At 43.1% G+C, this 13,287-nt stretch overlaps 1 protein-coding gene across 1 annotated transcript in view; it reads left to right on the top strand.

The window, feature by feature from the left end:
- LOC140735885 (tumor necrosis factor receptor superfamily member 5-like) overlaps positions 1 to 12,848 on the top strand; it is an 89,343-nt gene extending 76,495 nt beyond the window's left edge. The window contains exons 7-9 of the mRNA XM_073061458.1: positions 2,190 to 2,288; positions 7,609 to 7,646; positions 9,242 to 12,848. Coding sequence (XP_072917559.1) covers positions 2,190 to 2,288; positions 7,609 to 7,646; positions 9,242 to 9,490 — 386 coding nt within the window. The 3' untranslated portion in view covers positions 9,491 to 12,848. The remainder of the gene's footprint in view (positions 1 to 2,189; positions 2,289 to 7,608; positions 7,647 to 9,241) is intronic.
- The last annotated feature ends 439 nt before the right edge of the window (positions 12,849 to 13,287 follow it).

The raw sequence follows: 13,287 nt of genomic DNA, 5'->3' as shown, positions 1-13,287 counted from the left end.
TCATCAATGTGCTGAAAAAAGAGGTGAGGCAGTGGGACTGAAACCCGTACTGCCCCACTGTCCCACTGAGGAACAGGCTTAGCCTCAGTCCAGGTTAGTTCCACCTTGGACTGGGAGAGAAGAAATTGTTCAGAAACAATTTCTTACGTTATATCGACGACTGCATCGGCGCTGCTTCCTGCACGCATGCTGAGCTCGTCGACTTCATTAACTTCGCCTCCAACTTTCACCCCGCCCTCAAATTCACCTGGTCTATTTCCGACACCTCCCTCCCCTTTCTAGATCTTTCTGTTTCTATCTCTGGAGACAGCCTATCCACCGACGTCTACTACAAACCTACTAACTCCCACAGCTACCTTGACTATTCCTCCTCCCACCCTGTCTCCTGCAAAAATGCTATCCCTTTCTCTCAATTCCTCCGCCTCCGCCACATCTGCTCTCAGGATGAGGCCTTTCATTCTAGGACAAAGGAGATGTCTTCCTTTTTTAAAGAAAGGGCTTCCCTTCGTCCACTATCAACTCTGCTCTCCATCACGTCTCCTGTATTTCACGCACCTCTGCCCTCAGCCCATCCCCCCCGCCAGCGCACCAGGGATAGAGTCCCCCTGGCCCTCACCTATCGCCCTACCAGCCTACAGATCCAATGTATAATCCTCCATAACTTCTGCCACCTCCTACGGGATCCCACCACCAGACACATCTTCCCCTCCCCCCCACTCTCGGCTTTCTGCAGGGATCGCTCCCTACGCAACTCCCTTGTCCGTTCATCCCCCCTATCCCGCCCCACCGACCTCCCTCCAGGCACTTATCCCTGCAAACGGAAGAAGTGCTACACCTGCCCCCATACTTCTTCCCTCACCACCATCCTAGGCCCCAGACAGTCCTTTCAGGTGAGGCACCACTTCACCTGCGAGTCAACTGGGGTGATATACTGTATCCGGTGCTCCCGATGTGGCCATTTATACATTGGGGAGACCCGTCGCAGACTGGGAGACCGTTTCGCCGAACACCGGCGCTCGGTCCTCCAGCAGTGGCGGGATCTCCCTGTGGCCACACACTTCAATTCCACAGACCACTCCCACTCCGACATGTCTGTCCATGGCCTCCTCTACCGTCAAGATGAGGCCACACACAGGTCGATGGAGCAATACCTTATCTCCTGCCTAGGTAGCCTCCTACCTGCCGGCATGAACATTCAACTCACAGACCTCCGTTGATACCCCTGCCCCCCCCCCCCCCCTTGCCCCATCCCTATCTATTATTTTAGTCTGGTTCTCTTTCTCTCTCTTTTTCCCCCCTCACTATAATCTCCCCCCCAGCCCTACCTTTCTTTCTCTTTTATTTCCCATAATTCTCCACCTTCCCCCAGCCCATTTCCCTTCAGCCTATCACTTCCCAGCTCTCTACTTCATCCCTCTCCCCACTTCTTATCCCCCCCTCGACCATCCCATGTTACTTCACTCCTGATGAAGGGTTTTGGCCGGAAACGTCGTCACTACCTCCTCCCATAGATGCTGTCTGGCCTGTTGAGTTCTGCCAGCATTTTGTGTTTTTATTTTGTTCAGAAACAAGCAAGGATTGGACAGGAGGGAAATGGATGGAAAAATGTAGAGAAATCACTGTTGCTGGGGAAGCGCAGAGTGAGATAATGGGTCTCCCTGATCTCGGGGAGAGACAGACAGAGGGGGATTGTACAAACTGAGGACCATTTGGCTGCAGCTTGTAAAGGGAAGATCTTCTGAGAATCTGGAGACAATGTGCTGATGTTCCTGTCGGTGCCTTGGGTCCAGAAACTGGTGTGAGGAAGTACATGAATGTTAATGTACAGCCTTTCTCCATAAGCAACGTAAGTTTGATGAAGATGCTGTGGTTAGTCGTTATTATGTGGAGTGTTACAGGTTCAGAGTGGACGGGGAGGTTAGAGGTTCAGAGTGGACCCCGACATTGAAGTATTGCCATTCCATAATTGTTAGAATCCTGGGAAGGCTCCCACCACAGCACCTTCACCCCATGGACTGCAGGTGTTCAAACCAAAGGCTTCACAACTATTGGGAATGGGCAGAGCCCGTCTTCCAAGCCCACAGTGCAGGCAGTGATCTCATAGGTGCTTCTGCCTGCTGAGAGGAACTTTGACAGGTTTTCAGGTAAACTTCAAGACCAGGTTAATCGAGGTTGGCTTTTTATTTCAGGTGTTCCGTTACCAAGCAAAGGGTGTTGCAAAGGAGTAGTTATTCCCCTGGCTCTGATTATTGTCGTCCTTATAATTCTGTTTGCCTGCGACCGGTTGGGTGAGTCATTTGCTTTGAGAATTATCCTGACTCTTGTGCTAGTTTATAATACTCTTTAATCTCACAGTGTAACCAAAGCAAATCAGAAGGCAGCAGTTGCTGCATATTGCAGAGCAAACGCACAAAATTCTGGCAACACTAAGCAGGTCAGAGTGTTTATGGGGAGAGAGGGACTGTTTTCTACCCATGGATACTGATGAATATGTCCAGCAATATTCTTTTTGTTACTGCAGTAGTGGATGTTTTGTATCCAGTCACCGTTAAGTAGCCAAACGTTCAGCTGAGCTTTACCATTTTCTGGATTAGACAGTTTCAAATGAAGTTGAATGGCAAGCCACAGCACTTCATCTCATAATATTTTATGAGTTTTAGATATCACTATCAGCACCAAACTTGGTTAATAGAATCAACCCTTACCAGTTGGCAAGTCCTTAAAATGCCTTTTGTATTGTTTGTGTCACATGATAAATTTCCAAATAAGTGTTGCATATGTTGATCACCTTATCATAAGACATAGGTGTTGAATTAGGCCATTCAGCCCATCATGTCTGTGCCAGCATTTGATCATAGCTGATTTATTTTGCCTCTCAACCCCATTCTTTTGCCTTCTCCCATAGCATTTGACACCCTTATTAATCAAGAACCTATCAACCTCTGGTTTAAAAACACCCAATGACTCGGCCTCCACTGCTGTCTGTGGCAATGAATTCCACAGAATCACCACCCTCTGGCTAAGGAAATTCTTCCTCATCTCTGTTCTAAAAGGATGTGTTCTGAAGTTGTGTCCTCTGGTCCCAGATTCTCCCATTAATGGAACATCTCCATGTCCACTCCATCTAGGTCTTTCAATATTCGGTAGCTTTCAATGAAATCTCCCTTCATTCTTCTAAACTCCAGAGCCATCCAACAATCCCGATACATTAACCGTTTCATTCCCAGGATTATTCTCATCAACTTCTTCTGGACCCTCTCCAATATCAGCACATCCTTTCTTGGATATGGGACCCAAAACTCCAAATGCTGTTTGAAAGATGTGTTATAAAAACTTAACATTACATCCTTGATTTTATATTCTAGGACTCTGCTAACATTGCATTTGCCTTTCTTACCACTGAGACAACCTGCCAGTTACCCTCTAGGAAATCCTGTATGAGTACTCCCAAGGCCTTTTGCACCTCTGATTTCTGAATTTACTCCCTGTGCAGAAAATTGTCTAAAACTTTATATTCCTGCCACCAAAGTGCATAACCATACACCTCCCTACCTTGTACTCCCATCTGCTATTTCTTTGCCCATTCTCCTAATTTGTTCAAGCCCTTCTGCAGACTCCCTGCATCCTCAACACTACCTGACCCTCCACCTAACTTTGTATCATCTATAAACGTGGTCAAAACTCCATCAATTGTATCATCTAGATCATTAACATATAAGGTGATAACAGACCCAACACCAACCCCTGTGGAACACCACTAGTTACATGCAGCCAGCCAGGAACAGGGCTCCTTTATTCCTATTCTTTGCCTTCTGCCAATCAGCCAATCTTCTGTCCATGCCAGTGTCTTTTCTGTATTGTCATGAGCTCATATCTTGTTTAGCAGTCTCATGCACGACACCTTGTCAAAAACCTTCTGAACATCCAAGGAAACAACATCCATTGATTCTCCTTTGTCTATCCTACCTGTTTTTTCCTCAAAGAATTCCAACAGACTTGTCAGGCAAAAGTTCCTTGTAAGGGAACCATGCTGAATTCAACCTGTTGTATCTTGTGCCTCCAGTACTCCGAATCCTTATTCTTGATAATGGACTCTAACATCTTGCCAACGAGTGAAGTTAGGCTATTCGTCTGTAATTTCCTATCTTTTGCCTCCTTCGCTTCATAAAGATTGGAGTACATTTGCAATTTTCCAGTCCTCTGGAACCATTCTAAAATCTAATGATTCTTGAAAGAACACTACTAATGCCTCCAAAATCTCTTCAGCTACCTCTTTCAGAACTTTGGTGTGCAGTCCATCAGGTCCAGGTGATTTATCTACCTTTAGACTGTTCAGCTTCTCAAGCATCTTCTCAGTAACAGTGGCTACACTCACTTCCGCCCCCTGACACTCTTGAATTTCTGGTATACTGCTGGTGTCTTCCACAGTGAAGACTGATGCAAAACACTCATTGAGTTCATCTGCCCTTTCTTTGTGCCTCATTTCTACCTCTCCAGCAATATTTTCCAGCCACTCTTTTACACTTTATTTTTCTGCAAACAATTTTGGTATTCTTTATTACATTATTGGTTAGATTACCTTCATATTTCTCTCCTTTGCTTTTTTAATTGCCTTCTGTTCTTAAAAGCTTCCCAATCCTGTAACTTCCCACTAACTTTTGCTATGCTATATGCCTCTCTTTTGGTTTTGATTTTCTCTTTGTCTTCCTTTGTTAGCCATTGTTGCCTCATTCTCTCTTTAGAATGGCTCTTCTTCTTTGGGATGAACCAATTTTGCTCTTCGAATTAACAAGGGACTCCAATCATTGCTGCTGTACTGGCCTGCCCGTCAATGTCCCCTTCCTATCAACTTCAGCCATCTCCTCTTTCATGCCTCTGTAGTTCCCTTTCGTCTTCTGTAATACTGATACATCGGACTTTACTTCTTCCTCTCAAACTGCAGAGTGAATTCATATCATATTATGATCACTGCCTCTTAAGGGCTCCTGTACCTTATACTCTCAAATCAAATCTGATTCATTAAGCACCACCCAATCCAGAATTGCCTTTTCCCTAGTGGGCTCAACCACAAGATGTTCTTAAAAAAGCCATCTCATAGGCATTCTAGAAATTTCTTGTCTTGCAATCCAGCATCAACCTAATTTTCCCTATCTATCCGAACACTGAAATCCCCCATGACAATCGTAACACTTACCTTTTCACATGCCATTTCTATCTCCCATTCTAATTTATATCCCCACATCCTGGCTTCTGTCCGTAGGCCAGTATATACAGTGGCATGCAAAAGTTTGGGCATCCCGGTCAAAATTTCTGTTACTGTGAATAGTTACGTGAGTAGAAGATGAACTGATCTCCAAAAGTCCTAAAGTTAAAGATGAAACATTCTTTTCAACATTTTAAGCAAGATTAGTATATTATTTTTGTTTTGTACAATTTTGGAGTGAAAAAAAGGAAAGGAGCACCTTGAAAAAGTTTGGGCACCCCAAGAGATTTGAGCTCTCAGATAACTTTTACCAAGGTCTCAAATCTTAAATAGCTTGTTAGGGTTATGGTTTGTTCACAGTCATCGTTAGGAAAGACCAGGTAATGCAAATTACAAAGCTTTATAAATACCCCGACTCCTCAAACCTTGTCCCAACAATCAGCAGCCATGGGCTCCTCTAAGCAGCTGTCTAGCACTCTGAAAATTAAAATAAATGATGCCCACAAAGCAGGAGAAGGCTATAAGAAGATAGCGAAGCGTTTTCAGGTAGCTGTTTCCTCAGTTCGTAATGTAATTAAGAAATGGCAGTTAACAGGAATGGTGGAGGTCAAGTTGAGTTCTGGAAGACCACGAAAACATTCCAAGAGAACTGCTCATAGGATTGCTGGAAAGGCAAATCAAAATCCCCATTTGACTGCAAAAGACCTTCAGGAAGATTTAACAGACTCTGGAGTGGTGGTGCACTGTTCTACTGTGCAGCGACACCTGCACAAATATGACCTTCATGGAAGAGTCATCAGAAGAAAACCTTTCATGTGTTCTCACCACAAAATTCAGCATCAGAAGTTTGCAAAGGAACATTTAAACAAGCCTGATGCATTTTGGAAACAAGTCCTGTGAACTGATGAAGTTAATATAGACCTTTTTGGCCGCAATGAGCAAAGGTATGTTTGGAGAAAAAAGGATGCAGAATTTCATGAAAAGAACACCTCTCCAACTGTTAAACGTAGGAGTGGATCGATCACGCGTTGGGCTTGTGTTGCAGCCAGTGGCACGGGGAACATTTCACTGGTAGAGGGAAGAATGAATTCAATTAAATACCAGCAAATTCTGGAAGCAAACATCACACTGTCTGTAAAAAAGAGGATGGCTTCTACAACAGGATAATGATTCTAAACACACCTCAAAATCCACAATGGACTACCTCAAGAGGCACAAGCTGAAGGTTTTGCCATGGCTCTCACAGTCCCCCGACCTAAACATCATCAAAAATCTGTGGATAGACCTCAAAAGAGCAGTGCATACAAGACGGCCCAAAAATCTCACAGAACTAGAAGCCTTTTGCAAGGAAGAATGGGTGAAAATCCCCCAAACAAGAATTGAAAGACTCTTAGCTGCCTACAGAAAGTGTTTACAAGCTGTGATACTTGCCAAAGGGGGTGTTACCAAGTACTGGCCATACTGCGTGCCCAACTCTTGCTTTGGGCCCTTTTCCTTTTTTGTTATTTTGAAACTGTAAAAGCTGGAAGTAAAAAAAAAGTAATCTTGCTTAAAATATTAAAGAAATGTGTCATCTTTTACTTAATGCCTTTTGGAAATCAGGTCATCTTTTACTCACTTAGCTATTCGCAGTAACAGAAATTTTGACCAGGGGTGCCCAAACTTTTGCATGCCACTAACTCTCATGAGGATCTTTTTACCCTTGCAGTTTCTTAACTCTACCCACAAAGTTTCTATAGCACCTGCTTTTATGTCACTTTCTATAGATATGATTTTATTTTTTTTACCAATGAAGTAACCCCCAACTCCTCTGCCCACCTCCCTGTCCTTTCGAGACTTGGCTTGTTCTTCACCTTTTTCCACAACAAGATGTCCCAATTAAATTATTCAGTTTCCCAGTGGCTTGAGTTTCAGTTGGACAAATTTTACAAAAAACTCAGAAATGTTACTTTATTTATAAAGTTGATTAGTACTGATGTGATGTAATAAGTGCCAGCCACATGACAAAAATTAAATGTAATTAACAGTAAGCAATTGAATGGTTCCCTAGTATGATAGGATGGGCTGTTGATATCACAATCTACTTTGTTCTGACTGTGCACCTTATTATCTGCTCTGCACTTTCTCTTTAGCTGTTACGCCTGATTCTGCACTCTCTTATTGACCTACAGTATTCTACCTCAATGAACTGTGTAATGATTTGATCTGTAATAATGGTATGCTTGTCACTATGCCTCAGTATGTGTCACAACACAAAACAGAAACCTAAAAATAAAATCGTCTCTGCTATCAACCAGAAATCGTGATTAAAACCTTTAGTCAGTTGAGAGTGGAAGGAGCTTGTCTGCAGCAAAAGGGCGAAGAAACGCACTTTCTAGTAACAGGCAGCTTGTCTTTCTCTGCAGGTTATCTGAATGCTGCCAAGGACGCCATAAGAAGGCGGGTGAGTGTTATCCTAATAATAGCTAACTGCTCTGAGCTCCTCAGCCTGTAATGTTTTCACAGTTCCTGGAAGCTGGTAAAACTATATTAATTTAGCACTGGGTAGTCCACTTACCTGTTCCAGTGACCTGAGCTGGTCTGAGACTGTCCTAGACTTGAAGAGATCCAGCAATATCAAGTGCTCAGGATAGCTCTCGCTGTTGGAATCTCAGCTTGCCTAGGAACATCCACCCTGTCCCTGAGCTGACGTGTATATTGTTAACCCTTCTGATGAACTTCCATTCCACTCCATCTCCTGTGGATTGATGAACTGGGGGTTTGTATGAGGGGATCAACTGGCATTGGTGACATGCCTGATATAGAACAATATACAAAGAATGGGCCCTTCAGCCCACAATGTTTTGCCAGCCTTTTAACCTACTCCAGATCGATCTAACCCTTTCCTCCTACATTGCCTATACCCTATATAACCATATAACATATAACAATCACAGCACGGAAACAGGCCATCTCGGCCCTCCTAGTCCGTGCCGAACTCTTAATCTCACCTAGTCCCACCTACCCGCACTCAGCCCATAACCCTCCACTCCTTTCCTGTCCATATACCTATCCAATTTTACCTTAAATGACACAACTGAACTGGCCTCTACTACTTCTACAGGAAGCTCATTCCACACAGCTATCACTCTCTGAGTAAAGAAATACCCCCTCGTGTTTCCCTTAAACTTTTGCCCCCTAACTCTCAAATCATGTCCTCTCGTTTGAACCTCCCCTACTCTCAATGGAAACAGCCTATTCACGTCAACTCTATCTATCCCTCTCAACATTTTAAATACCCTACCATTTACCCTGTATGTTCTATTTGGATTATTCCTGCCAAAATGTAGAACCTCACACTTCTCAGCATTAAACTCCATCTGCCAACGTTCAGCCCATTCTTCTAACCGGCATAAATCTCCCTGCAAGCTTTGAAAACCCACCTCATTATCCACAACACCTCCTACCTTAGTATCATCGGCATACTTACTAATCCAATTTACCACCCCATCATCCAGATCATTTATGTATATTACAAACAACATTGGGCCCAAAACAGATCCCTGAGGCACCCCGCTAGTCACCGGCCTCCATCCCAGCAAACAATTATCCACCACTACTCTCTGGCATCTCCCATCTAGCCACTGTTGAATCCATTTTATTACTCCAGCATTAATACCTAACGACTGAACCTTCTTAACTAACCTTCCATGTGGAACTTTGTCAAAGGCCTTGCTTTGACAAAGGCCTTACCCTTGATTTTCTTTTTCTTTCATCCATCCACGTGCCTATTTAAAAGCATCTTAAATGTCCCCAGTGTATCAGCCTGCACCACCACCTCCAGCACTCATCACTCTTCTGGGTAAAAAAATATAAATTCCCTCTGATGTCCTCCCCACTTCCCCGGCCGACAATTACCTCCACTCACCTTAAAACAATGGCCTCTGGTATTAGCCATTGCTTCCCCTGGAAGGAATGTTGTGCTGCAGAGGGCAGGTTGTGAAACGCCTTGCAGTCCATATGATGAGATGTGTCTCACGTGGCTTCTCTGTCTTTCAGATGACGAGAGGAAAGGAAGAGGAGGACGTCAAGGGTGTGGCTTGCGCAGACAGGCTGTTAGATGGCATACCGACACCGGAGAGTGGGCTGCACGCAGGGATCCAGGAAGAGGGCAAGGACAGCCACCCCTCTGAGGAGGAACAGAACCACATTGCCACTTCGATCAGGAGGGAAGACTTCATTTGTGGACAAGATGCTAATGGAAGTACGGGAAGACAGTGGGTGGACAGAGACATTGCATTGCCATGAATCCGTGGCTGAAGCAACATTCCATGGACTTCAACAGGTTTCCCTTGAAATATTGTGGCTTTTATTTTAATCCAGAGCATTTTATTTTGCCTTCAACACATTATTTCTATAACGCTGCACCCAAGGAACCCTGTGAAGTTTAATCACCGGTAATGTTTCTCATTGGATCAGTGTACTAAGGGATTCCTGTTCTGATGGAAGCATTGAACTGACAAAGTGGTCACTCTCAGTGCAGGTGGGTTCAAGGACATTGGTTGTCCTGATCTGAAGTTCTTTGTGCTGCAACCATCCATGGCAAATCTCTTAGGTTGGGTGTTTGAGGTTGGTGCAGAGATTTGCTCATTGCTGCTTGGGAGTGGGTTCAATGGGGGTCGGACCAAACCCTGTTATCAATCTCTACCAGACGTAACGTGTGTGTTGCGAGAGAGGTTTGGGCTCATCATCGCCTCATGATTTCTCAACATCTACGGCTTTGGATAGAGATATGGAATGAACTCTCAGTGGGTGAGATTTCCGAGAAGCTGCCCCTAGTCACGGGCAGTTGGCCAGTGTGAGATGGTCACTGCTGGTCACTCTCCAGCGACTCTAGATACATCAGGAGAGGAGGAGGGTGGAAAACAGCTAGAACAATGACAAGAACATAACCCCCAAAACTGCTGAAAGAGAAGCCATTTGAACTTCATCATTGGTCATTTCATTGAAACCACTTGTAAGCTCGTACCTTTGTGATTTCATTAGTCGATTCGGTAAAAATTTCACATTAATGGCAATCTTCTTTTACTTACCTCACTGAGGATTTTTTCAGCTGCTTTGATAATGAAGGTGATGACATTAATTATTCTGAATTTACTACAACTATAAATAGCATGATTTTGCTTTATTTTGTTGGGGAGCCACATAGGAATATCGATCAAAAGCTCTTACTGAGGGAGGTTGTGAACTTGGGACAGAGGAGCTGTGTGGTGTTATGTCTTTAGTGCATTGTGATCTGTTTAAGCTTCAGCTGTTAAAGTGGGAATCTAAAACTGATACTTCATTAATTTAACTTATAAACTTAAATTAATTAGTTAAAAGACCAAGTGAATTTATTAAATAAGCAACCCCATGGGGATGAATAAAGTATCTATCTATCTATCTAATCATCAATTGAATATCCAAGCAAGGTTAGATGGGGATTATTCGGAAGGAGGTGGGCTCCACTTTTCCAGTGTGGGTACTCACAGAAAGCAGGGTCCCAGATAGCCAAATCTGTGGCGCTCATACTTTGAGGAGCTTGTTCTTGGCAAAGCCAAACTTACGTGCAAGACATTGTAATGTTTCAGGGACAGTGGGGCATAGCACGGACACTTCAACCCAAGAGTCAGTGCCACAGTTTAGTTTTGGTTCCCAATGTGTGGTAGGGGCTTATGATGTCCTGCGCTGGCCAGTGAGGCGGAAGCAGTGGTGGAAGAGCTTCCAGCTATTGCCCTTGTTTGACATCTGTGAGAAACTTGCTTAATCTGGACAAGAACAAGGAATGCTAAGAAATGGACAAGCCATGACTTTAATGAATGAAGGAGCAAACTCAAGAGGTTGATTGCCAACTCCTGCTTTGCTACTTTTGATTTTGTGACTGTAAAGATTGTGATATAATACAATCAGTAGCATGTGAAAGGAGAAAAAGAGGAATGTAGTTGAATATAATGTTTAGAGTGATAGATACCACTCTTGGCATCCATGGACTACAGTCAGTTGGAACTGTGACTGCAGACAAAGCATCCACTTGTCATTCATGTTGGAATTAGTATGCAGGCCGAGCTAGAATTCAGGTTCTGCTGAGGGAATTTGAGGAGCTTTATTATAAATTCAAATGCAAAACCGCAAAGGTAATAACTCTCCATATTGCTACCAGTGCCATGTACACATTGACAATAGCACAGAGTAGACATGTAGAAAGGTAGAATGGGACAGGGCATTTTATTTTCTGGGGCACTGGGGAAAGATTGACTTGCCATTTTGGGACAGACTCCCCTTAGACTGAACTCAGCCCGATCTCCTGCAAAATTGTATAATTCATGTTGGAGAGAGGGCTCAAAATCAAAGACTCAAGAGGTTCTGCAGGTGCTGGAAATCCAGAGTAGCACATACAAAATGCTGGAAGAACTCAGCAAGTCAGGCAGCATCTATGGAAATGAATAAACAGTTGATGTCTTGGGCCAAGATCCTTTATCAGAACTGTCTCCATAGATGCTGCCTGACCTGCTGAATTCCACCAGCATTTTGCGTGCATTGCTCTAAACCAAAAGAAGCTGGAGGGTGAGTAGGGGGAGAAGTAGACATCCGAAGAATGGAATCAAGTCTGTAGTGTGAAATAAAGTCAAGCCAGTTAGAAAAGGCAAAGAGTTTAACAGCATTAACGACAGAGATCACATGCAAAAATAGTAAAATTGGAAGCACTCTGTCTAAAAGTTTATAACATTACAGTCAAATCTGCAATGGGTCTCTGCAGCACAAGTTACTTTCACAGAGACTGCTGAACTTGAGTCTGAAGTGCAATTCTTGCAATGTGCCCAACATGAGGATATTTAGATCTAAAATATACAGTAAATGCCACTACCAGAGTTAAATGACTTTAAGTTGTCTTTTCTGATGTCTGGTTGTAGAGTGACCAGGTGTGACTTCTAGAAAACATAAACAAACAGTAAAGAGCACCTTGATAATAACGGATAACATCAAAAGATTAGGATAGTTGAAAAATTAAGTTGTTGCCAGTTAAGAGAAAAAAGGCAGAAATTACTATAGGAATTGTTGATAAACACACTAATCCAAGTTTTAGACAAATAAATCAGGAAATTGGAGGAGCATATTGGTAATAATCTTGAGAAGTTTTAAACTTCACAAAGTTTAGACAAACCAAACTGGCAAAATGGGGAAGTGCATGGATCTTGAAGGCAGTTCCCTAGATCAACCAGCCAAGGAACATGCTAGTTTATGTGTTGACTGGGGCTAGTTAAAAACCTTTAGATCAAGAATTATCCTGGGATCCTAATATGGCAGGACCTCATGTAAAATTTGATTGATAGGATTAAGCCAGAAATTAAACTCTTAACTTGAAAAAAGGCAATAATGAAGAAGTGGAGATTGCCAGAGGTAGACCGGTGTAATGTACATTTTGCCATGCAGTTCTTTTGCACGCCAATATGTGTGTTCATACTGTGGTCTTCATGGGATAGGATGTTCTTGGTGCTCTCTGCTTTACAACAATGTAATATTATTTGAAATTTTCAGTTTGCACCCCGTCTTAAAGACTCAATGTGTGATTAATGTGTTTTTTTATGCAGCTTTGTGAATAAATCTTTACATCTTCTGTGTTCATAGACGTCCTGTGTCTGAATGCATTTCTGGAGAAAGTACCGTTGAGAAATACAGTTAAAAGATATGATAGACAATTAACAAAGCAAGCATTAAAGAAATAAAATGCATTTCAAATAGAAGTATGATCTGATGGCCCTTACTAGAGACATAAAGCTGTGATAGCTCATTAGGCTCTTCCTCTGCCTTACCATTCAGCTGATCTGCCCAGGCCTCAACTCCCCTTCTGTTCCAGTTCCCTATAACTCTCAATTCTGTGATCTTTCTAAAATATAACTACCTGCTTTTCAAATATGCCAGTGAAATAATTCCAGAGTTTCAGTGCCCTCTGGGAGAAGATATTCCTTCACACCTCAGTTTTAAATAACCACCCCCTTATCTTGTATCTATGTGTCCTTATTCAAGATTCTCCCATTCGTGGGAACATCTCAATATTGTCGGACTAT

The sequence above is a fragment of the Hemitrygon akajei genome, chromosome 11 (assembly GCF_048418815.1).
Source record: "Hemitrygon akajei chromosome 11, sHemAka1.3, whole genome shotgun sequence".
NCBI lineage: Eukaryota > Metazoa > Chordata > Chondrichthyes > Myliobatiformes > Dasyatidae > Hemitrygon > Hemitrygon akajei.
This window is presented reverse-complemented; position numbering and strand designations above follow the sequence as displayed.